This window comes from Armigeres subalbatus, unplaced genomic scaffold (assembly GCF_024139115.2).
Source record: "Armigeres subalbatus isolate Guangzhou_Male unplaced genomic scaffold, GZ_Asu_2 Contig1291, whole genome shotgun sequence".
Lineage (NCBI taxonomy): Eukaryota > Metazoa > Arthropoda > Insecta > Diptera > Culicidae > Armigeres > Armigeres subalbatus.
Genome location: NW_026942058.1, coordinates 245228 through 267563, shown reverse-complemented (window position 1 = coordinate 267563; position 22336 = coordinate 245228). Strand labels below are relative to the sequence as shown.

General features: G+C 38.4%; 1 protein-coding gene across 1 annotated transcript; it reads left to right on the top strand.

Annotated features, from left to right (window-relative positions):
* Window positions 1-287: 287 nt before the first annotated feature.
* Window positions 288-21003, top strand: LOC134202583 (protein takeout-like). The gene is made up of 3 exons (XM_062677600.1): window positions 288-525; window positions 20041-20412; window positions 20480-21003. Exons 1-3 carry the CDS (start codon window positions 453-455, stop codon window positions 20776-20778), a joined length of 744 nt encoding a protein of 247 aa, XP_062533584.1. The 5' UTR covers window positions 288-452; the 3' UTR covers window positions 20779-21003.
* Window positions 21004-22336: the final 1333 nt, after the last annotated feature.

Here is a 22336-nt window from a genome sequence, read left to right as displayed (position 1 = left end):
GTCAACGGACGAATAACTGGCGCTAGATTCCTGCCCCTACCGCGTGCCGCCGACGCCGATTCAGCTTCCAATAATTCTAACCGCCGGCGTTGACCGCTTATCGCCAGCAACAGGTTCTCCTTGAGGCAGACGCGACTCGTCCACACGTCACACGTTAACTTTGCACTGTTTATCTTACCTTAATCGACAGTCCCTCGGGCCAGGCATCCGCCGATCCAGCGGGGACTGCGACCGGTCTCGTTCTGGTCTTTGTATAAATATAAAACTTACCCCGTTTGGTTCTAACACTTTATTCAGTGTGCAACGTTCTACCGTTAAACATAGTGGTCGCGAGTTGTCAGGTTCGGTTCCGTATTGTTCTATTCGATCGCGCATCGCGAGGGCAGTCACCTACTACCGTCACTACAGGAGTTGGACCTTTTTCGGTACCGAAAAAAAGCTCAAACATCCCAATGAAGGTCGTGGTCAGTGGAACAGCTGTAACGCTGTTGATAGTGCTGTCGACAAGCTTGGCTGCGCAATTCCGTACGTATCGATTAAAGTGAATACATTAATTAACGATCGTGTCAAGTGGATAATTACCCACTGATTATAATCAGTAGATGTGAAGAAGTAAATAGTTATTTTACGGCGATTTTTCCATTTATGGATCAACTCATAGTGATAGTGAGAAATAGTTTGGGGCGACGATGGTTAATATTAATCATTCAATTGATATTAGCGCCCTGGACTCATAATATTTCCGTGTTATTGTGTGGGTTTTGTTCTTTACATAATATTCCAGTGTAAATTTATGTTGATTTCTATGTATCAATAACTATGTAACCCAAGACAAATGATACAACAGTTTGAAACAATTTTCAAAAAATCTTGACTAGGAAGACAGTACCGGAAACACTTTATCATTACTGCAATAATTCCAATTATCGATCGCAATAATTCCAATTCCTTTATCATTACCAATTATCCAAATCTCGCTAAGTATTCATGAGAAACTTCCACGGTCATAGTAATAATTCATAATTCTCAGGATTTTAATCAATTCTTTCCCTATAAGTGTTATATAGTACATGTAGCACAATAGGTTCCACAAAGTGTTTCAATAAAGAAGTTCTGAAAAAAAAACATCGTAAAACAACTCCTCAACATTTGTAATTAGGTATCCAAAAACCCATATTAATCCACCTAGCAGTGATGATGCCTTTCTCGTGCATTATAAAATATATTGAAAAAATCACTTTAAAAAGGTCAAAAAAGCTCTTTGGGTGAATAGATCACATTTTTTCGATCATTTTTAATATTTTTGCCTTGCCACCATTCAAAAACAATAGTTTTTTGATTTTTTTTCCAAGGGGGACCTGTGGGAAAAAACAATGATTTTTCAATAATTCCGAAAAGCAATGATCGGGCCCATTTTCAATAGCAAACAATTCCCTGTCGAATGCAACTTGTTGCGAGTAATCGGACAATGCTAAGTTCCAAGAAGTGTGTCTACAAAATTTGTACATATACACACACACACACAAAAAAACAGACGTCACCTCAGTTTGTCGAGCTGAGTAGATCGGTATATAACACTAAGGGTCTCCGGGTCTTATATCAGAAGTTTTTTTGAGCAATCATATAGCCTTTTGGTGAAACTTTGTTGTACGAGAAAGGCAAAAATGCATATGTTACAAATATGCGATCGTGGGTAAATAGTACAATAATTAGCGCAGCGGCACGTTTTAAAAAATACATTATAAAATACAATATGGATTAACTGTCCAGACAGCGCGTCTACAATTGTTTTAGGGCCGATTCCCACGTAGTGTTTTTTCACCAATGTAATATTAAAGTTCAATAAAACTAGTTGTATGTCATACATTGATTTTGCATGCCTTTGTGTAATAATTGTACAAGAAAATTTGTGAAAATTAACAACACAATTCACATAAATATCAATGGAAAAAAGCCGCATAATATGGAAATAATGAGGTGTATGAAAACGAACGTTATGTTCAAATCACCCAAATGCCCAAACTACACCATCATTCCACCCAAACCACCCAACCCAATAAGCAGTTAGCCTCAATGACACGCCTCTTCTTTCCTTCCAAAGCAGGAAAAAATGGCAGCAAACGTAACGAGCGCACGAGAAAGCATGTACGAATGCGATTTTTATTTCCAACGATGAAATTTTTACAACTGTGTTGATGCGAGCGGATAAAGTCATCGGCTTCGGTCTCTATAGCGCGTGTGTTAGTTTTCGTGTTCCACATTTGAAGCTTTGGAAAGCTTTGCTTGAGAGGTTAGCATCATCAATAAAGCACGAAAGAAGCAACACAAACTTTAATGCTGTCAGTATACACGGTGCGAAATTTATTCATTGAATGTGGAAATGCTACACACTTAATTTGTTTTACTCAATATTGTGCGGTTACTTGCTGAGTTTTTTTTAATCTACAGATTATATTCAACACCATACTTGCTAAATGGACACGGTCGGTTAAAGTGGCTGGTCCTTATTGCCTGATTTTCTCAAAATTGCACGCGGCGAACCTTTCATGAAAGGTACCACCGCGCTTTCTGCACCCCGTTTACTTGATTCTTATGGATGAATAGCATTGCGGTGTATCGTTTGTCGCGGCCGTACCTTTCGACAGTCATTCGCCGCGTGAAGTTTTGTGCAAGTACCCATTTTGGAACATTACAAACGCCGTGCAGTGTATCATATCCAGAAAATCTGACAATAAAGTGTTCGTGAAAGTAGTCGTTAGATTATTCGCTGTTGGTTTGAGCGAGACAGAGTATATGACAAAATAATCAACCAGCAACTTGCGGTTTTTGGTTCGAAATGAACGTTTGTCAGCAATCTAGAATCCATCTAGATTTTCTACTAGATGGCTTTTCGCTGTACTATAAATCTCGCATAACTTTTCAAAAGGGCCTAAGTAACATTTTTTTAATGAATTAATTTGAGTACTGCAATCAACAGAACAACATGAAAACTATTGATTGCAGTATTCAAATTAATTCATGAAAAAAATGTTACTTAGGTGCTTTTGAAAAGTTAAGCGAGAATTCATGAAAAATGTTACTTAGGTCCTTTTGAAAAGTTATGCGAGAAATGTAATAGAAATGCATGAAGCCAAATAGGACTATTTGGGAACTTGCAAGTGTTCTTATTGTTAAGTTGACTTTTGTCAATTTATTGGTCAATACTTAAAAGGTGCTGTAAAAGAAAAGTGCATACTTAGGTTTTCCAAATCTGATGCAGACTATCTTTTGAAAAGGGTCAAACTTGTTTTTACTGATTTTTTCAAATGGATATAATCGATAAACGACGCTTCCTACAAAAAGTGTTGTATGGGTGACTGTCGCAAAAATCATTCAAAGTTTCTAATAAAACTTTTGAAAAACTCTGAATAGAACCCTACACTAAAAAATCAATTAAAAAAATAAAAGTCAATTTGCAAAAAACGCTCTTTTGATTTGGAAGAAATTTTGTCTCAAGATAGGTGATTATATTCCCTACCAACCGTCCATACATCGCAAGCCGGGCACTTTTAAGGGAAAAGTTTTTCTAACAAAACTTTTCTTGACGGAATTGATTTTTCAGTGTCTTTAAGGTGGATTTAACATATGTATACATATATACTCATATTAAGAATTCCTGTGCAGTCAGGCAGAGTACAATGTTTTGGTCGTAACTGGTCGCAACTTAAGAAGCTAATAATGGAATATAATAGGGTAAAATGCCCAATAGTGGACCCCCTAGTAGCAGAATTTTGCTCTTCCTGTCATAAGAAGTAGAAATTTTTAACATATTAATTCCGTTTGATATCTAATAACAAGTTCTGCACCTCCTCTTCACGATACATACATAAAACACTCAAATACACGATGTTATGCGTTGAAATAAACATGTTCAAGTTTGACTGGATTCGCCATATAGTAGACCCTCTGGGTCCATAATAGGAAATTGCTTCCCTATAGTCGACACTTCATTCGATTTTTATGTTCCATTTCGGGACTTTCTTTTCTCCTATTATGGAACGCCCCAGAATATTCCTATAATGGACACTCTCGTGTTTATTTTTTATAGAATTGTAAAAAAATCATCTAATTTTTCTTTCCATAGCATTTTCAAAGGATGTAATCAAATCATAGGATTGTAAGGTAGGTTCTCCCGATGAAATTTCATAGCAAAATGTTTACATTGGGCTGTAATAATGCAAAAATGGTTGGAGGGTCCACTATTGGTTGGGGGTCCACTATTGGACACTTTACCCTATTTTTTTGAAGATATAAACCCCTTTTTAATATTACTCTTAATTTAAAAACAAACTATATTTAGTGACTAAATTAGACAATGTATCATAAAAATAGATTTGCTTGGGGTTCTATAACGATGGCTTTCATTGGTTTAGTTTCAGATGAAAATACACTGAAAATAATTCCGACAAGAAAAAGTTTTTGTTAGAAAAACTTTTTTTCCTTAAGAGTGCCCAGCTTGCGATGTATGGACGGTTGGTAGGGAACATAATCACCTATCTTGAGACAAAATTTCATTTAAATAAAAAGAGCATTTTTTCGCAAATAGACTTTAAATTTTTAAAACTGATTTTTTCAGTGTAGGGTTCAATTTGGATTGTTTCCGATATTTTCACTAGAAATTTTGACTGATTTTGCGATGGTCACCCATACAACACTTTTTTGTGGGATGTGTCGTTTTTCTATTATATCCATTTGAAAATATTAGCAAAAAAAATTTCAGCTCTTTTCAAAGGATAGTCTAGATTAAATTTGGAAAAACATTTTCGTTTTCATTTCGGATCATCTGGTGATTTTTCATTTCTCATTTTTCATTTCTTACTTCTTACTTTTTACTCCTCACTTCGCACTTCTCACGTCTCACTTTTCACTTCTCACTGCTCACATCGGCCCATAGGGGAAAGAAATGGCAGAAATGACGCTTAACTTTTAAAAAGAACATATGTCACCTTTTTTTCATGAATTAATTTGTGTACCGTAATCAAAAGCTATCATATTGGTCTGTTGATCGCAATATTAAAATTCATTCATGAAAATATGTTTCTTAGGTCATTTTGAAAAAATAAACTAGAATTTTCAGTGTATACATGAAATCTTAAAATAGGTACTTTTTAACTCATTAATGGGTTTCTATGTTTCTTTGTGAAGATTTTTTTTTTCAGTGTGAGCGGTGTATCCTATGCTGTCAGTGTGCCGGTTTCGAATAAATTGTGTCTTGGGAGAACATAACCTAGAAAATCGATAGCTTATTTGTTACGAAATAATGATGTCTCATAACTCTTTGAATATTTACATTTTTGAGCCGTGCCATCATTATGAAATTCAATAGCGAACAAGAAGAAAACATTCCCCATCGAATGCAACTTGTTGTAGCAAAATCGATTCAGGTTTAGTACTAGAAAAATTGTCTAATGTTTCAATGTGCACACACATACGCACACACACACACACGGACACACACACGGACAGACAGACATTTGCTCAGTTTGTCGAGCTGAATCGAATGGTATATAATACTATGGGTCTACAAGCGCTCTATAAAAAGTACGTTTTGGGAGTGAAATGAAAGCCTTTCAGGTACAACTTTGTTGTACGAGAAAGGCAAAACCGCGCAATCCATATAATTGGTGCATCCAGTTGTGATACTAATCTTAATGGGATCAGTAGTGCGACAAATGGTGCAAGGGACGTCAAAAATAAAGAAAATGATTTCCTAAAGTTATGTTTTGTTAGTTTTGGAGGAGAATTATCTGTCAGCATGCTTTATGGCGATTTTGTGTGCCATTTGCTAATCGTGCACTATAGTGCGACAGTTGGTGGTATAACTACGACGAGTACCCTGCACAACTATTTTGTGCATGCAGCAGTAGAGCAAAGATGCAGAATTGATTTTTGTGGTTGCCTATGGCTTACTTTTGAAGAGAAGATTTTTCATAAGAGAATCCGGGAGAAAAATGTTTCATATAATAAGTCCACCTCGTATTTTTCTGTCAATCTATTTAAAGTAGGGTTAGAAGCCACCTTCTTCGAAAATACCTTTAGGGTATTTATCGTGGTTGAGATGGACGTAACAGCATTAGAGCTTAGGTCACAATAATAATAGCAAAGTAGACAGAAAGTAGTGCTTAACGTGATTCTCCAAGCGTGTTGCACTTCGATTTACCACGGGTGGGCGCTCCCTCCCACTTGTTCCGCGAGGGGAGTGTCTTAGAAGAGTGCCGCCCCTGTCACCTGGTTCGTAGGCAGAATGAAGGTTTCCCACATTTCGACGGTAAAACGCCATAGCGGCATTAACTTACAATGTACTATGCGCCTCCATGTACTGTCCATATCAGAATATTGATTATCCAACGCGTGATGCGTTGGACTATATCCTGTTTGGCATAAAAGTTCCCTCAGACCTAAGCGAGTCGATTCTATCGTTGGGTCGCTGCAGGGAATGTTCCATTTAAGCATCCATACCAACGGCGACAGAATCGCAGTCGCCAAGCGATATAATCGGCATAATTGTAATTTGGCATGATTGTTATTAGAGCTGTGTGATTGATGAATAGGATTTGTGGAGCAATTCAGCTTCGTTGTTTCTCTCATATGGGTAACACATAAAATTTGGACGCATGATTGTGTGCATGATCGCGGTGTGACAGATGGATGGTTCTCCCAATAGCTAATGCAGTACTCGTGGTTCATTCGGCTCCTTCACGTACCGTCCGCCATCTGCACCCCACCATAGATGGTACGCAGCACTTTCTTTTCGAAAACTCCCAGTGCACGTTGGTCCTCCACGAGCATCGTCCAGGTCTCGTGTCCGTAGAGAACTACCGGTCTAATAAGCGTTTTGTGGATGGTAAGACAGCAAACTCTATTCGATTGATGCGTTTTGCAGAGTCCAAAGTACGTACGATTTCCTGCCATGATGCGCCTCAAAATTCTTCAGCCACCTCGATTTTGTCACCACTGATACAAACTTGTGGTGGATGGCTTACGTTGTCCTCTCTTGAGCCTTTTCCTATCATGCACTTCGTCTTCGATGTGTTGATCACTAGTCCAATCCGTTTAGCTTCGCTTTTCAGTCTGATGTAGGCTTCCGCCATCCTCTCAAAGTTACATGCCATAATATCAATGTCGTCGTTGAAACAAAATAACTGGACGGACTTCGTAAAAATCGTACCACTCGTGTCAATCCCTGCCCTTCGTATTACTCCCTCCAAAGCGATGTTGACTAGCAGAGCGAAAGAGCATCACCTTGCCGTAACCCTCTGCGTGTTTCGAAGGGACTCTAGAATGCCCCTGAAACTCGAACTACGCACATCACCCGATCCATCGTCGCCTTGATCAACCGTATCAGTTTATCCGGAAATCCGTTTTAGTGCAGTAGCTGCCATAGCTGGTCCCGATCGATTGTATCATATGTGGTTTGAATTCGATAAATAGATGATGTGTGGACACGTTGTATTCGCGGCATTTCTGCAATACCTGACGTACGGCGAACACCTGATATGTGGTTGAGCGTTCACCCATAAATCCCGCCTGGTACTCTCTTGCAATTGTTGTTAGTCGGCGGCATAGAATTTAGGAGAGCACCTTGTAGGCGGCGTTCAGCAATGTGATTACGCGGTAGTTGCTACAATCCAGCTTATCGCCCTTTTTGTAGATGGGACACACGGCACCTTCCATCCACTCCTCCTCATCCTCCCAAACCTTGGTAATAACTCAGTGCAGCGCTCTGGCCAGTGCCTCACTACCGTGTTCAAACATCTCTCCTGCTAGTTGATCAACTCCAGGGGCTTTGTTATTTTTCAACCGGCCGATCTCCTCCTGGATTTCCTGGAGATTCGGAGCCGGAAGTCGCATGTCCTGCGCGCGTGCTCCTAGGTTCATTATCATACCGCCACCGTTGTCTGCCACATCGCCATTCAGGTGCTCTTCGTAGTGCTGCCGCCACCTTTGGATCACTTCACGCTCGTTCGTAAGAAGGTTCCCGTTTATGTCCTTACACATATCGGGCTGTGGCACGTGGCCCTTACGTGAACGGCTCAACTTCTCATACAACTTTCCTGTGTTATTAGCGCGGTACAGTTGCTCCGTTTCTTCACGGTCTCGATCTTCCTGCTGGCGCTTTTCCTCCGCAAAATCGAGTTTTGTCTGTTCCGCGCCTGTTTGTATCGTGCCTCGTTCGCCCTCGTGCGGTGTTGCAGCAATCTCGCCCATGCTGCATTCTTCTCCTCTACTAACTGCTTACATTCGCCGTCATACCAGTCGTTCCTCTGATCCGGGGGCACCGTGCCTAGTGCAGTGGTTGCGGTACTTACAATGGCGGATCGAATATCTCTCCAGCCATCTTCAAGAGACGTTGCGCCTAGCTGCTCTTCCGTTAGGAGTGCCACTTCCAGCTGCTGCGCGTATTCTTGGGCTAGTCTACCATCTTGTAGCTGCCCAATGTTTAGCCGCGGCGGACGACTCCGACTCCGTCGAGAGTTTTGAGCGCAGACGTACTGCAACGAGGTAGTGGTCGGATTCAATATTCGCACTGCGGTAAGTGCTTCGAACGATTTTTAATAGATGGCCCCGAGATTCATTGTGGTTAATACCAATTGACGAATAGAGATGATGCTTGGATGATGGTTGTGTGTGCGTGTGCGCGTGTGCTTGTTTGTGCGTGTGTTCGTGTGTGCGTAGGTTTGAGTTTGCGTGTTTGCGTTTGTTTGAGTGTGCGCGCGTGTTTGGGTATGTTTGTGTGTGCGTGTGTGTTTGTGTTTGCGCGCGTGTGTATTTGTGTGTGCTGCGTGTGTGTTTGTTTGTGCGCGTGTGTGTTTATGTGTGCGCGTGTTTGGGTATGTTTGTGTGTGCGTGCATGTGTGTTTGTGTTTGCGCGCGTGTGTATTTGTGTGTGCCGCGTGTGTGTTTGTTTGTTCGCATATGTGTTTATGCACGTGCGCTTGAATGTTTATTATATTGCTTAAACTCTATGCAAGTTTGTCTTTCAATTCATAATCTAAGATGGCTTAGGTATTAAATTTTAACTAAAAAATTAAATAAAAATAAAAATAAAGAACATGCAAAACAGTCACCATATCTTCAAAGCGAGGGGTTGTCATACTAATGGCGATTTGTTCAGAATTATTTCACTTCATTTTGATACAAGGGTGCATAGAGCGGCAAATTAGAATGGTTGTACCAAAATGAAGTGAAATGAATCTGAACAAATCACCATTAGTATGACAACCCCTCGCATTGAAGATATAGTGACTGTTTTGCATTACTAAATTGCAATACTAAATTACCAATATAGTTCATCATGGCGCTACGGTGTCACAAAAGATAAGCAACGTAGTAAAAATACATTCCGAGGGGTGTCTCAACGTAAGATGTAATATGCAACAGATTATGTCGAAATAAGGTAGTTGTTCCGTTTTTAATAACATGTTCTTATATCAATAAAATTTGCAAATCGAACAATTTTGGGGTAATTTGTGTCTTTTTAAGCACTGCTGAAAAAATCCCAAAAATTCTTTGTTACTAATTTGGGTACAAGGAACGAATTCAAGGAGTGGTAATCCTAATATGCTCGTGTTTTGATTTCTGAGTTTGGAAATAAAGTTTTGAAAAATGTAATTCAAATGGTTGACAAGTTCAACCGGACTGGTTCAACCGGAACAATCACGGGCAGCTCTGACGTTAAACCCACAAAGAAAAAAATGGGTCCTGCGAGCACATTGGGGAAAGGTGGTAGTAAGTACCGTTTTACTTAGGGAGAGGTTTGCGTTCTGGTCGAGGGTTTTTTTTTACCTGGATGGTTTTTCCACTTCGTTGCTTCCACTGTATCACAAACTTTTCTTATAATTTTCAATCTGGTTTTTTAACTTTATTGCTTAGTCGCTCACGTCTATCGAATTAGGCTGTCGATTGAATAATGATCCCTAGCAATGGCGTATCTCCTTTTCATACCCTCGACCTACCTAATTTCCCTTCCAAGCTGTTCGCTCATCATGGCGTCTTCTACGCCACCCCCCAATGGCCGCCCAGTTTTCCGTGATCCTGCAACTGGTGGTGAATAGCGGAACTGTGTGTGGTGTGGTTGCATCCTTTCCGGTGGGTGATGGGTGGTTGTGATGCTTAGCGCATATTCAAACATGTTCTTGGTTTGTCAATACACATATATTTATTACACGGAATAAAAAACGCGAAAATCTCACACACCTCGAAACGACAGACACACCACTTGTTACAGATGGTATTAAAAATGTTTTTTTTTTATATAACGCACTTCAAGTGAAAATAGTCACAATTTAAATGGATCTGGTTTTTAGCCGGTGTGGAAAATATTTCAAGGTCCCCGTAACAATCCTGAATGAATACATAAAAAATATTATACAGGGTTACTGCTTCATGAATTCATAAATTGATGCGAATGTTATTGATATAGGAGCATGGTATTAAGAATGAAACAATTACTAAATAAAGGCATATATTTGTTGTTTACAACAATTTTATTCATTAAATAAGGTGGTTTGAAGTATTATCTTTATTTATTATATTTACTTTTAGCCATATTTTTAAACCCCTATACCGTAAAAATAATAAATTAACGATTTTCTACTATTCGAAAAACACTGTACAAATGATCAATTAAGAATCTAAATACATATACATATATTTATACGAAAATACATTGACAAAACTAGAAAATATACAGATCTCATATTTTTAGAATTAACACATTAAAGGGAAGATCCATTAATTACGTAACGCAAAAATTGGGCATTTTCAACCCACCACCCCCCCTTGTCATACTTTTTGAATGAAACATCTGAAAATTTTGTATGGATCGTCACACTTCGACCAACCCCCTCCCCCCTTAAGCGTTAGGTAATGTGTGGACGCTCCCTACTGTTAAATTTAGCCAGCTTGAAAATGATTTTGATGTTGTTTGTAAAAGTGCTAAACAGCCAGCCGGTATCTTTAATTCTCATGCTGCACTGCACGAGCAGGTATAAAATAATAATATGCTTACGGCATGATACGATCATTTAGTTCGAATTTGACTCATTTATAATAAATATTTATTTAATAAAATAGGGGGAATGACGGCTTTGGCAGGTTTCCCGAGCAAAGCTTGAGAGCAAATCGATAACTAATTTTGTTGTTGTGAAATCGCCTAATTTTGATAACTCAGGTTGATATCCTTTTGGTCGTTTTAACGGTTAAAAGATCAAAATCTACAGCAGAAAAATCTTACTGTGACATCAAATCGAAAACTATTCCTGCTGTCGATGAGAGCAAATCGAAAACTAATTTTGATATTGGTTCCGATAACAAAATAAGTACACAGTTTGATGTCAGATCATACAATTTAGAAATCAACAGCAAAATGAGATCAAAATATGTAATCAGTCATGATGATTCATATTTGAAAACAAATTATGATTTCGATTTGATATCAATATCAAAATATGTTTTCTATATGCTCTCATTATGTTTTCAGACTTTGCTCTGGTTTGTTCTATTATTGGCAGGGGTTTTTTTTTATGTCTGACTATGCTCAAATTTGGCCTAAACATTCTTTGCATATCAAAGAAAATTGTGGCCAAATTTCATAAAATTTGGTCGACAAAAACCCCCCTGCCAATAATAGAACAAAACCTGCCAAAGCCGTCTTTACCCCTACTTGATATACAACATTTTAGAGTAAAAACAATTGGCTATACAATCACATTTTAAAACTCGGCTTCTGGAAAAATGAGTAAAACTTGAACCACACTCTCAGAAAAATCTATACTAAATAGATTTAAAGTTACGCTAATGGGCTATTCTCCTGGTTGACCCCATATTCGTTTAGGTGCGCTCTATACTGCGTTAGTATAAATTTGATATATTTGGAGATAGTATAAGATGACTTTATGCAACATAAGTTTAACCTCATCCGGTTGGAAAATGAGATGGATTCTGCACATTACATTTGTTTTGTTTTGCTCAATTAAGAAGTGGAAATTAAAATAATGTCTAAAAAATAAGTTTTATTTCGCATTTATGTGGATATCTTCAATAAATATAAAGCTTGAAAAACAAAATATTCATTCATTATGCTCATCAACACTGATACTCTGGTACGCGCAAATATCTCCAAATTTTGCAATATCCGTGGCGCTGCGGCATAAATTTTGTGTATTTATTAATCCTGGACCATTCTGTCGCGGTATTTCGATTACGTTTCCAAAGTCCTCCGTCGTTTAAACTGTTTTCCCGTAAGATTCCGTATGGTTTTCGGCAGCGGCTTTTTCATCTTCCGGTGTAACCTGTAAAGAACTATTTGAAGTTATGTTTCGCGAAAGAAATTATAGAAAGATTTCGTTTTTGTATGCAGTGCTTACCTTTTTAATGTGTTCACCATCATCTGGCATAGATTTTTAAAGATATAATCATTATAATTTGAAAAAAGTTAATCTTTTAAAATTCCTGAGCTAACAGCTTTTTAGTGAAAATGGAAGGAAACTGTCAACACCGGTTATGCTGAAGAGAATACTTTCACGAAAATCGGCCTCAGTTTAATTCCTATGCTATGATAGTATACACTTTATACTACGGTATGAATAAATCTCATTTATTGTAAATCAGATTATATTTCATACTATAAATGATTTTTTAAATTTCTGAGTGCACAGACAATCCATCGTCGTTCAAACACTAACGACATCTGTTGACTTCAGCTAGCTGGGCTAATCACGAACTAGGTGGTAGTAGTGAGCAAACGCAAAAATAGAATAAATTCGATGCACACACCACGAGTGATCGATTGGACAACTAATGATTATTTGAATTGATCAGTAAATCAGTGAATGATGGAAATTTGTCGAGTGTTATGTCTGTTTGTCTGTGCTTGAATTAAATGATCAAACCACGTCTGGTGGTACAGAAATTTATTGAAAAATTTAAATAATATTGAAAGCTTTGACTATAACGTATGTCCCTTCTAGTTATTTTTATATTCGTAGTCTGCGCACCCCAAACACAAACACACACCAAAATGCAAACACGCAGCTAGACACAAACACGCACCTAAACACAAACACGCACCCAAACATACACACACAACTAAACACAAACACGAACCAAAATATAAACACAAACACGCAACTAAACACAAATACTTTTGGGCACCCTTTGATTGCTCTAACACTATAATGTGAGAGTTTCCAAGGTTAGTTGATATTTCTCTTTTTGTTAACATTTCTAACGATAATCCAATCTACAATGCATTTATCGCAGCCACGATTTGACGGTAGAAATAGAAAAGTTTAAAAAAAGTTAGCTCCCCCTAGAATTTTTCATTAGTTACGCCAATGAAAATACCATTTAGGAAGTTCAATTATCATGATCTAGGGAAATACAAAAAATAATGCTTGACACTCAGACCGCATCGTGCTTTCGTGCTGTGCGGTTCTTTCTCTCTTTGCGGAAGGAAGTTTTTAATACTACCCGAAGCTATTTTAATTGCAACGGTGCTTCTTAGCGCTATTTGTACCCACTGATCCCGTTACGATCTTTGCAAGGACCCGTGCCTTCGTTTTACGTTGGACCCGTTTGCGGAAGTAAAATTCCGACAAGCGGTGGTAATCATGCAGGGACACCGTTCTGGGAAAAACCCTGTTAGAAGGTCACGTCTCCACGCTCAGCCATGAGCATTAATAAAAACAAGAGGAAGGGGGAGTATCTGAATTCTCCACTTCCTTCAAAGAAACAAGGTTTCAAGACCGTCTTGCCAAAGCGCGGAAAAATAGAAGGAAGCTGGAGAATTCAGATATTCCTTCTAACTCTAATATCGGAAATAATTCTTCTCCAATCGAACTGAGCAATCAGTTCGATTTGATTAATGATGAAATTGAGCAAATCGAATATACCTCTAGCCCAGGTGATTCGATTCATGCGAAAAAGCAAAGAATTCCGCCAATTGTGGTATCTGTTGCCGAGTTTTCTGGCTTCCGGAATGAGATTTTGAGTAACCTTCAGGGGATCAAGGTTTCATTTCAGATTGCTAGGAAGGGTGACTGCCGCGTTTTGCCGGGATCCTTTGACGATCGCAAACGTCTTCTTCACTATTTAACTGAGAAGCGCCATAAATTCTTCACATACGACGACAAAACTGAGCGATTGTTCAAAGTCGTCTTGAAAGGTCTCCCCAGTGATGATAAATCACTGGATGAGATTAAAATTGAAATTTCTCAATTACTTGGATTTTCACCAGTCCAAGTAATTAAGATGAAAAAGAAATCCCACCCTGGTACTTCCCAGAGGGGCATTTCTCAAGAATTTTATTTAGTTCATTTTAACAAAAGTGAACTAAATAATATGAAAAGTTTGGAAAAGGCCTGTATTATGTCTCATGTCCGTGTTACATGGGAACATTTCCGCAGGCCTGGGTTACATGGGAACCTCACCCAGTGCCGTAAGTGCCAAAAGTGGGGTCATGGAACCAAACATTGTCACATGGATGCTAAATGCATGATTTGTGGTGGAACCTCTCACGCCAAGGACGCATGTCCTGTGAGAGAAGATTCCAATAAATTTAAATGTGCAAATTGTGGGGGCAATCATAAATCCAATTTCTGGGAATGCCCTTCACGCAAAAAAGTTTTGAATTCCCGTGCAAAATTGATGACGGGAAATTCCAATCGGATCCCAGATTCGACGGGTAGAAATTTTTCAAACGCTCAAATTTCGAAACCAGTTACCGGTCGAGCAATTTTTCGAATGTACCTACGTATGCAAACATCGCTGCTGGTAGACAAAATTTCTCTTCTCAAAATGAGGTTTATACCCATGTCCCAACGGAAAATAATGGTCATGTTGCCGATTCAGGTAGCATGACTGCTTCCGATTTTGATTTTTTAACTGAACAATTGCATCACATGATTGATGCAATGTTCAAAGCAAATACCATACCAGAAGCTGTTCAGGTTGGTATAAAGTACACACAAAAATTGTTATCGGACTCCGTTTTAATGGATCTAAATAATTGTGAGAAAGTTCTAAATTGGAATGCCCGCTCTCTAAAGGGTAAGGAAGATGAATTATTCAACTTCCTAACAGTTCATAATGTGCATATTGCCATTATAACAGAAACTTATTTAAAGCCCGGACTCTCCATTAAAAGAGATCCAAATTATTTTATCTACAGAAATGATCGTCTTGACAGCGCCTGTGGTGGGGTCGCCATTGTCATTAATAGACGTATTAAACATAAATTATTTTCTTCGTTTGAAACCAAAGTTTTTGAAACCTTGGGAGTTTCTGTTGAAACAAATTTTGGTCAATTTTCCTTCATTGCAGCCTATTTGCCTTTTCAATGCAATGGGCAGCAAAAGAATTTGTTGAAAGCTGATCTTCAAATTCTGACTCGCAACAAATCTTAATTCTTCCTAATTGGTGACTTCAATTGCAAACACCGTTCATGGAATAATGCTCAAAGCAATTCCAACGGCAAAATTTTATTTGAAGATTGTTCTGCGGGATATTATACTATTCAATATCCCAATGGCCCTACTTGTTTTTCTTCCAGTCGAAATCCTTCTACAATTGATTTAGTTTTAACGGATTCAAGTCAGCTGTGTGGCCAATTGGTAACTCATGCTGACTTTGACTCTGATCACCTTCCTGTGACATTTGAAATCTCACAAGAAGCCATTTACAATCCAATCAGCTCTACTTTTAATTATCATAGAGCTGATTGGGATTTATATAAAACATATATCGATAGAAATTTTGATGTTAATATTCCTTTGGATACCAAAAGTGATATTGACAATGCGCTCGTATCTTTGACAAATTTAATTGTCGAAGCCAGAGGCATTGCAATTCCTAAATGTGAAATTAAATTCAACTCCATTATTATTGACGACGATCTTCAGCTACTGATCCGTCTTAAAAATGTGAGGCGAAGGCAATACCAAAGAACTCGCGATCCCGCGTTGAAAGTTATTTGGCGAGATTTGCAAAATGAAATTAAAAAACGTTTCGCTATTCTAAGAAATACCAACTTTGAGAATAATGTCTCGAAGTTGGATCCCAGTTCGAAACCCTTTTGAAAATTAACGAAAATTCTTAAAAAACCACAAAAGCCAATTCCAGCGCTTAAAGAGGGAAATAAAATTTTATTAACAAATGGCGAAAAGGCTCAAAACTTGCTCAGCAGTTCGAGAGTGCCCATAATTTTAGTCTAGGTCTCACTAGTCCAATTGAGGATCAGGTTACACGAAGCTTCGAAGACATTCTCAACCAAGATAATGTTTTTGACCCTTCGTTGGGAACTAATTTGGATGAAGTGAGATCTATTACTAGAAATTTTAAAAATATGAAAGCCCCGGATGATGGTATTTTCTACATACTTATCAAAAAACTTCCTGAGAGCTCTTTATCCTTTTTGGTTAATTTAATTAATAAATGTTTTCAATTGGCATACTTTCCAGATAAATGGAAAAACGCCAAAGTTGTTCCAATTTTGAAGCCGGACAAAAATCCAGCTGAGGCTTTTAGTTATCGCCCAATTAGTTTGCTTTTTTCAAAAAGCAAACTGTTTGAAAAGATTATTTTAAATACAATGATAGTTCATATTAATGACAATTGACAATTCTATTTTTGCTGATGACCAATTTGGTTCTCGCCATGGGCATTCAACCACTCATCAGTTATTAAGAGTGACGCACTTAATTCGGCTCAACAAATCTGAAGGATATTTGACTGGAGTTGCTCTTCTTGATATAGAGAAAGCATTTGACAGTGTTTGGCATGAAGGTTTGATTGTAAAATTGATGAATTTTAATTTTCCTCTGTACATTATTAAACTGATCCAAAATTATTTATCAGATCGCTCACTGCAGGTAAACTATCAGAATTCTAAATCTGATAGATTACCTGTAAGAGCTGGTGTTCCCCAAGGCAGCATACTGGGGCCCATATTGTATAACATTTTTACTTCTGACTTACCTGATTTACCACCAGGGTGTCAAAAATGTTTGTTTGCAGATGACACAGGTCTCTCAGCCAAAGGGCGTAGCCTTCGTGTCATTTGTAGTAGATTGCAAAAAAGTTTGGATATTTTCTCCACTTACTTGCAAAAATGGAAAATTTCCCCGAATGCATCCAAAACTCAGCTTATAATTTTCCCACATAAGCCGAGAGCTTCTTATTTGAAACCTTCTAGCAGACATATTGTCACTATGAATGGGGTTCCAATTAATTGGTCTAGCGAAGCTAAATATTTAGGACTTGTGCTAGATCAAAAATTAACTTTTAAAAATCACATTGAAGGCCTTCAAGCCAAATGTAACACATATATTAAGTGTCTATATCCACTTAAAAACAGAAAATCAAAACTTTGTCTTAAGAACAAACTTTTGATTTACAAACAAATATTTAGACCTGCCATGTTGTATGCTGTGCCAATATGGACTAGTTGCTGCAATACCAGAAAGAAGGCACTTCAGAGGATTCAAAATAAAATTCTGAAAATGATTTTGAAGTTGCCTCCGTGGTATAGTACCAATGAACTTCATAGAATTTCTAATATTGAGACATTGCAACAAATGTCCAACAAAATAATATCCAATTTTAGACAAAAATCGTTGCAATCTTCTATTGCAACGATTAGCTCCTTGTACCCTTAGTATAAATTAGGTTAAGTTTAGTTTAAGTAGAAAACATTGTAATTCCTACATGGTTCAATTCAACCAGAGGATATATTCTAACTGCCAGAGGCAATTGCAATGTATTAATAATAACTAAAAGCGTAACATAGCAAATAAGGATGATAGTGTTAAGAAAACACGGAACACCTTGTCTAAGAGATGAATGCATGTATTAGATAATTAGCAAATAAAATAAGTTTTATTTAAGCGGAAATGTATGATTTTTTTTCGTTTGTTTGAGAAACTACATATGTCCACGCACTTTGAAGAGCAATTACGGAGTACAGCTAGCAGTTTTTATACTGGAAGTGCCCCAGGGTGTTGAGTTTTGCCAAAAACTATTGATCTGTGTCGAAGAAATCGACATTTGTTCAAGGCAGTTTTTTGCTATTTTCTCGAAATTGTGTAAAACGGATGCAGTTTCTCAAACAAATGATTCAAATATTGTTTGATATCCTTCCATGGGACATTTTTTGGAATAGAATGACTTTTTATGGAAAGCTGTTTCTAATATTGCTGTGACATTCTTCATATTTAATAACCATTTTCTCTAAAACTCAAAGGCATATTCCCTTGAATAATGAGTAATTTTGATGAGTTGTTTCCGGATATTATTTATGATTTACTTGGACTGTTACTGATAATTAACGCATAAACGACCCCAGAATTTCTGGGAATTTATCAGGATTACCACATAATTTATTGTCTCCACAATTTGTTAGGGAAATCTTTCAAACATACCATAAGAATTTTCGCGTTTCTTTTCGGGAAAGGCACTATTGCCTTTTAGGTGGATTAATACATGTAAGCAAGATCGAATTCTGGTGCAGATATTGCTCCATGATGAAACAAGCAGTCCTATTTCATCAGACACTTTTATTTTCGTTTCATGTGGAACATTCTCCAATATTTCGGCTCGATATTATGCGGAATAAATTCAGCAGTGATTCCAGTTTTGCGAGGAGCAGACCGTTGCAGATTCATTTTGATAGCACTTAATATTCAAATGCCCAAAACTGTCATAACGATGAGTTTTATTTCCAACAGGATTAAAACTATGAATAGATCACGTGAATCAAACGTTCTTGCATGCACGCAACGTGTATGCATGCTTCGATTCATTCAGATAAGTCCACTTTGTTTGTTAAAACAAAAAAAAAGATTGAACTATTGAGCCAATTATTTTCTTATCAAAAGAAGTTTAGCTTAGTTTTGTAGCGGAGTCACACGCTTTAATACACCTAATAGTGCCTCTTTTTGGAAGTTAATAATGATGGTTCCCCCTGAATTCCACAAGTAATTTCTTCGGATTCTTACAGGGATGAAACGTGTTGATTTCTGTCACCTTTCGTGTACCTTGAAGTTTGAAATCTGGTGCACGTATAAATCAAGGAGATATTAAAAACGCCTTATCTAAGCTTCATTTACCTGGATTTTAGTTTATTATTAGTTAGTTCTTCACCAAATAACTTATTTATTATTTTTCAAGAAAGATTCCAACGTTAACTTATCAAACATCATTAAGTAGAGGTGGTTTTTGTTACCTGTTGATGATTTATGATTATATCATGCCTCTATGCGAACGAATAATTAATGGCGGATTAAAAAAAAAAGCAGTGCATCAGTAACTGCAGATGTTGTTGCTTATGCAGTTACAGGGCAACGATATTTAGTGTTCTTTTTTGCTCCTTTTGAATGTAATATGAACCGGATGATGTCTATCGAGTAAGTCCGTTCATACTAACGCGGTATCAAACACAAGCAGAATTGCTGGATATCAAATCTACTTGCAAGTCGTTGTTGGCGGTAATTATTGCTGTCATCTGGTGGGATAAAATTCTCATCCCTATGCGATTCAAAGAATGTGTAGCAAATTTACATTGTTATTGCGTTGTTAGACGATACGTGAGTAGTTAATGGAGGTATTCCAACTGCGCATTTTAGCTTATGAACTGTGTTATATTACAAAGATGATTTTTATTCTGAATTTAACTTTTTTGACAGTTCTCCGACTTATAAATTAATTTTGTATAATGACGACAACAACCAAATAAACCAAGAAGTGGTAATATTCATAATCAAACCAATAAATTTTCCAAAACGTTCATAAGGAGATTTTTTCATGTTTTTATGAATATTACAAATTTTATGAACCTTAGAGTGTGTGAGGATATAGATCGATTAGTTTTATTAGTTTTATCTAAAAAAATTAACAACAATAAATGAATTCATATTCATTTTTAATTACGTCTTACTTGTCGAATGACTTAAAACTCCTTATTTCCCAACTGATAACGCAATTCTCTTCTTTTTTTTTCCACAGCCTCCGATTACACGCTGTGCCCCAAAGACGACCAGAAATGCATTGTTGAGCGGATAGGCACAACGTTCACCAAACATTCCGTCGGTATCCCTGGAATAGATCTCGTCTCGTTGGATCCGCTGAAGATCCAAAAGATGGACATCGTTCAGGGCGGTAACGGACCGATCAACATTGTGCTCAATTTCAAAAATGTGGACCTAACGGGACTTTCGCAGAGTGTCGTTAAGAAAGCCAATGGCTTCACCGCCAACCCTACCAAGATGGAGCTCGGAATTTTGGCGCCGTTCACGACCCTGATCGGTGCATACAAAATCAACGGCAAGGTGTTGATTTTGCCTATCCAAGGAGAAGGCAGGAGTAACATGACCATGGGTGAGTTTAGTTCGTTGATTTTTTTTTTCGATATCTTGTATGCTGATCACAGTTGAATCTGATACAGAGAACATCCACATCCAGTTGAAGTGGACCGGTAAACTCGTGGATCGGGAAGGCAAAAAGTTTTATCAGCTGGACAAACTGAAGGCCACCTTTGACACGACCCGATTCCATATGCACTTCTCCAATCTTTTCAACGGAGATAAGGCCCTCGGAGATAACATGAACGTTTTCCTGAACGAAAACTGGCAGGATATTCTGAAGGAACTGAAACCAGCCATCATCGATGCATTCGTTAAGATCTTCCAGTCGGTGATATCCGGCGTATTCAACAAGGTTCCGTATGACGAGCTGTTCCAGTGATTTACGGATTGTATGGAATATAGTGATACCTAAGTAACATTTCCGGTTTTATGAAGGTTTTGTAATATATTTATTCTGTATCAGATTTATATATGAGTACTACAAGAGATTCATAATTCTAGTAATGTTTCTTAGGTAGGGTTATGTGAAAAAGTATGATGTGTTTCTGAGTGATCATGAGCAATGAATGTTTTGTGAGCTGTTAATTATACGCAATTATTGAAACCCGGGATTTTTATTTGAATAATCGTCTTGTCCGAAAATCATATACTAGAAAGATTGTTTTCTCTGAATGCCACATTGTTACAAAGTTTAGCTATTTCAGCTTACGGCTGGTTCTTATCTGAGAGTTCTTATGATTAATTCCGTCAACAAACGCCCGGTGACAACGACAGTCGCATCGCTTGTGTTTGGGGAAATCTTTATGGAACTATGGTCGTATGCTGACAGGGAAGGGGGGTTTGCTCCTCTCCGGAGGTGCAAATCTTACTGAGCGTCTGTTCTCCATGTCAGGATCGGCTCCCAACAGCGTCTGTTCTCCATGTTAGGGGCGGCTGATCATCGTCCGAGTGCCAGCGAGTGACTCTAAGTAAAACTGTGCACCATGGTCCACCGGGAATAAGGAGGAATGGTCCTCCGGAAATTTAGGGAGCACACGCATACTCGCCGATGTGCTCAAGGACCGTGGATTCGGCATCGTAGCGCTGTAGGAGGTTTGTTGGAAGGGATCAATGGTGCGAACGTTTAGAGGTAATCATACCATCTACCAGAGCTAGTAATGGGCGATATGCAATCATAGTAATGGGCGATATGCAAAGGCGCGTGATCGGGTGGTGGCCGGTCAATGAAAGAATGTGAAGGTTGAGGATCAAAGGCCGGTTCTTCAACTTCAGCATAATCAACGTCCATTGCTCACACTCCGGAAGCACTGATGATGATAAGGACGCATTCTACGCGCAGCTGGAACGTGAGTACGACAGCTGCCCAAGCCACGAAGTCAAAATCATCATAGGAGATTTGAACGCTCAGGTTGGCCAAGAGGAGGAATTTAGACCGACTATTGGGAAGTTCAGCGCTCACTGGCTGACGAACGAAAACGGCCTACGACTAATTGATTTCGGCGCCTCCAAGAATATGGCCATTCGCAGCACCTACTTCCAACACTACCTCCCGTATCGGTACACCTGGGGATCACCATTGCAGACAGAATCACAAAATCGTTCTGTATGATGGACGGTACTTCTCCGACATTATCGACGTCAGGGCATATCGTGGCGCTAACATCGACTCTGACCACTATCTGGTGATGGTTAAACTGCTCCCAAAACTATCCGTCATCAACAATGTTCGGTGCCGATGACCGCCGCGGTACGACCTAGAGCGACTGAAGCAACCTGATGTCGCCACTGCATACGCGCAGCATCTCGAAACAGCGTTGCCGGAAGACGGTGAGCTCGATGGGGTCCCTCTTGAGGACTGCTGGAATACAGTCAAAGCAGCCATTAACGACGCAGCGGAGAACAACGTCGGGTATATGGGACGAAGTCGACGGAACGAT

Bases quoted from the DNA above. Each gene is read 5' to 3' on its own strand.
- LOC134202583 (XM_062677600.1), top strand. From the start codon at position 453: ATGAAGGTCGTGGTCAGTGGAACAGCTGTAACGCTGTTGATAGTGCTG. The intron at 526-20,040 runs GTACGTATCGAT...TTTTTTCCACAG, and splicing joins AAGCTTGGCTGCGCAATTCC to CCTCCGATTACACGCTGTGC. The intron at 20,413-20,479 runs GTGAGTTTAGTT...AATCTGATACAG, and splicing joins CAGGAGTAACATGACCATGG to AGAACATCCACATCCAGTTG.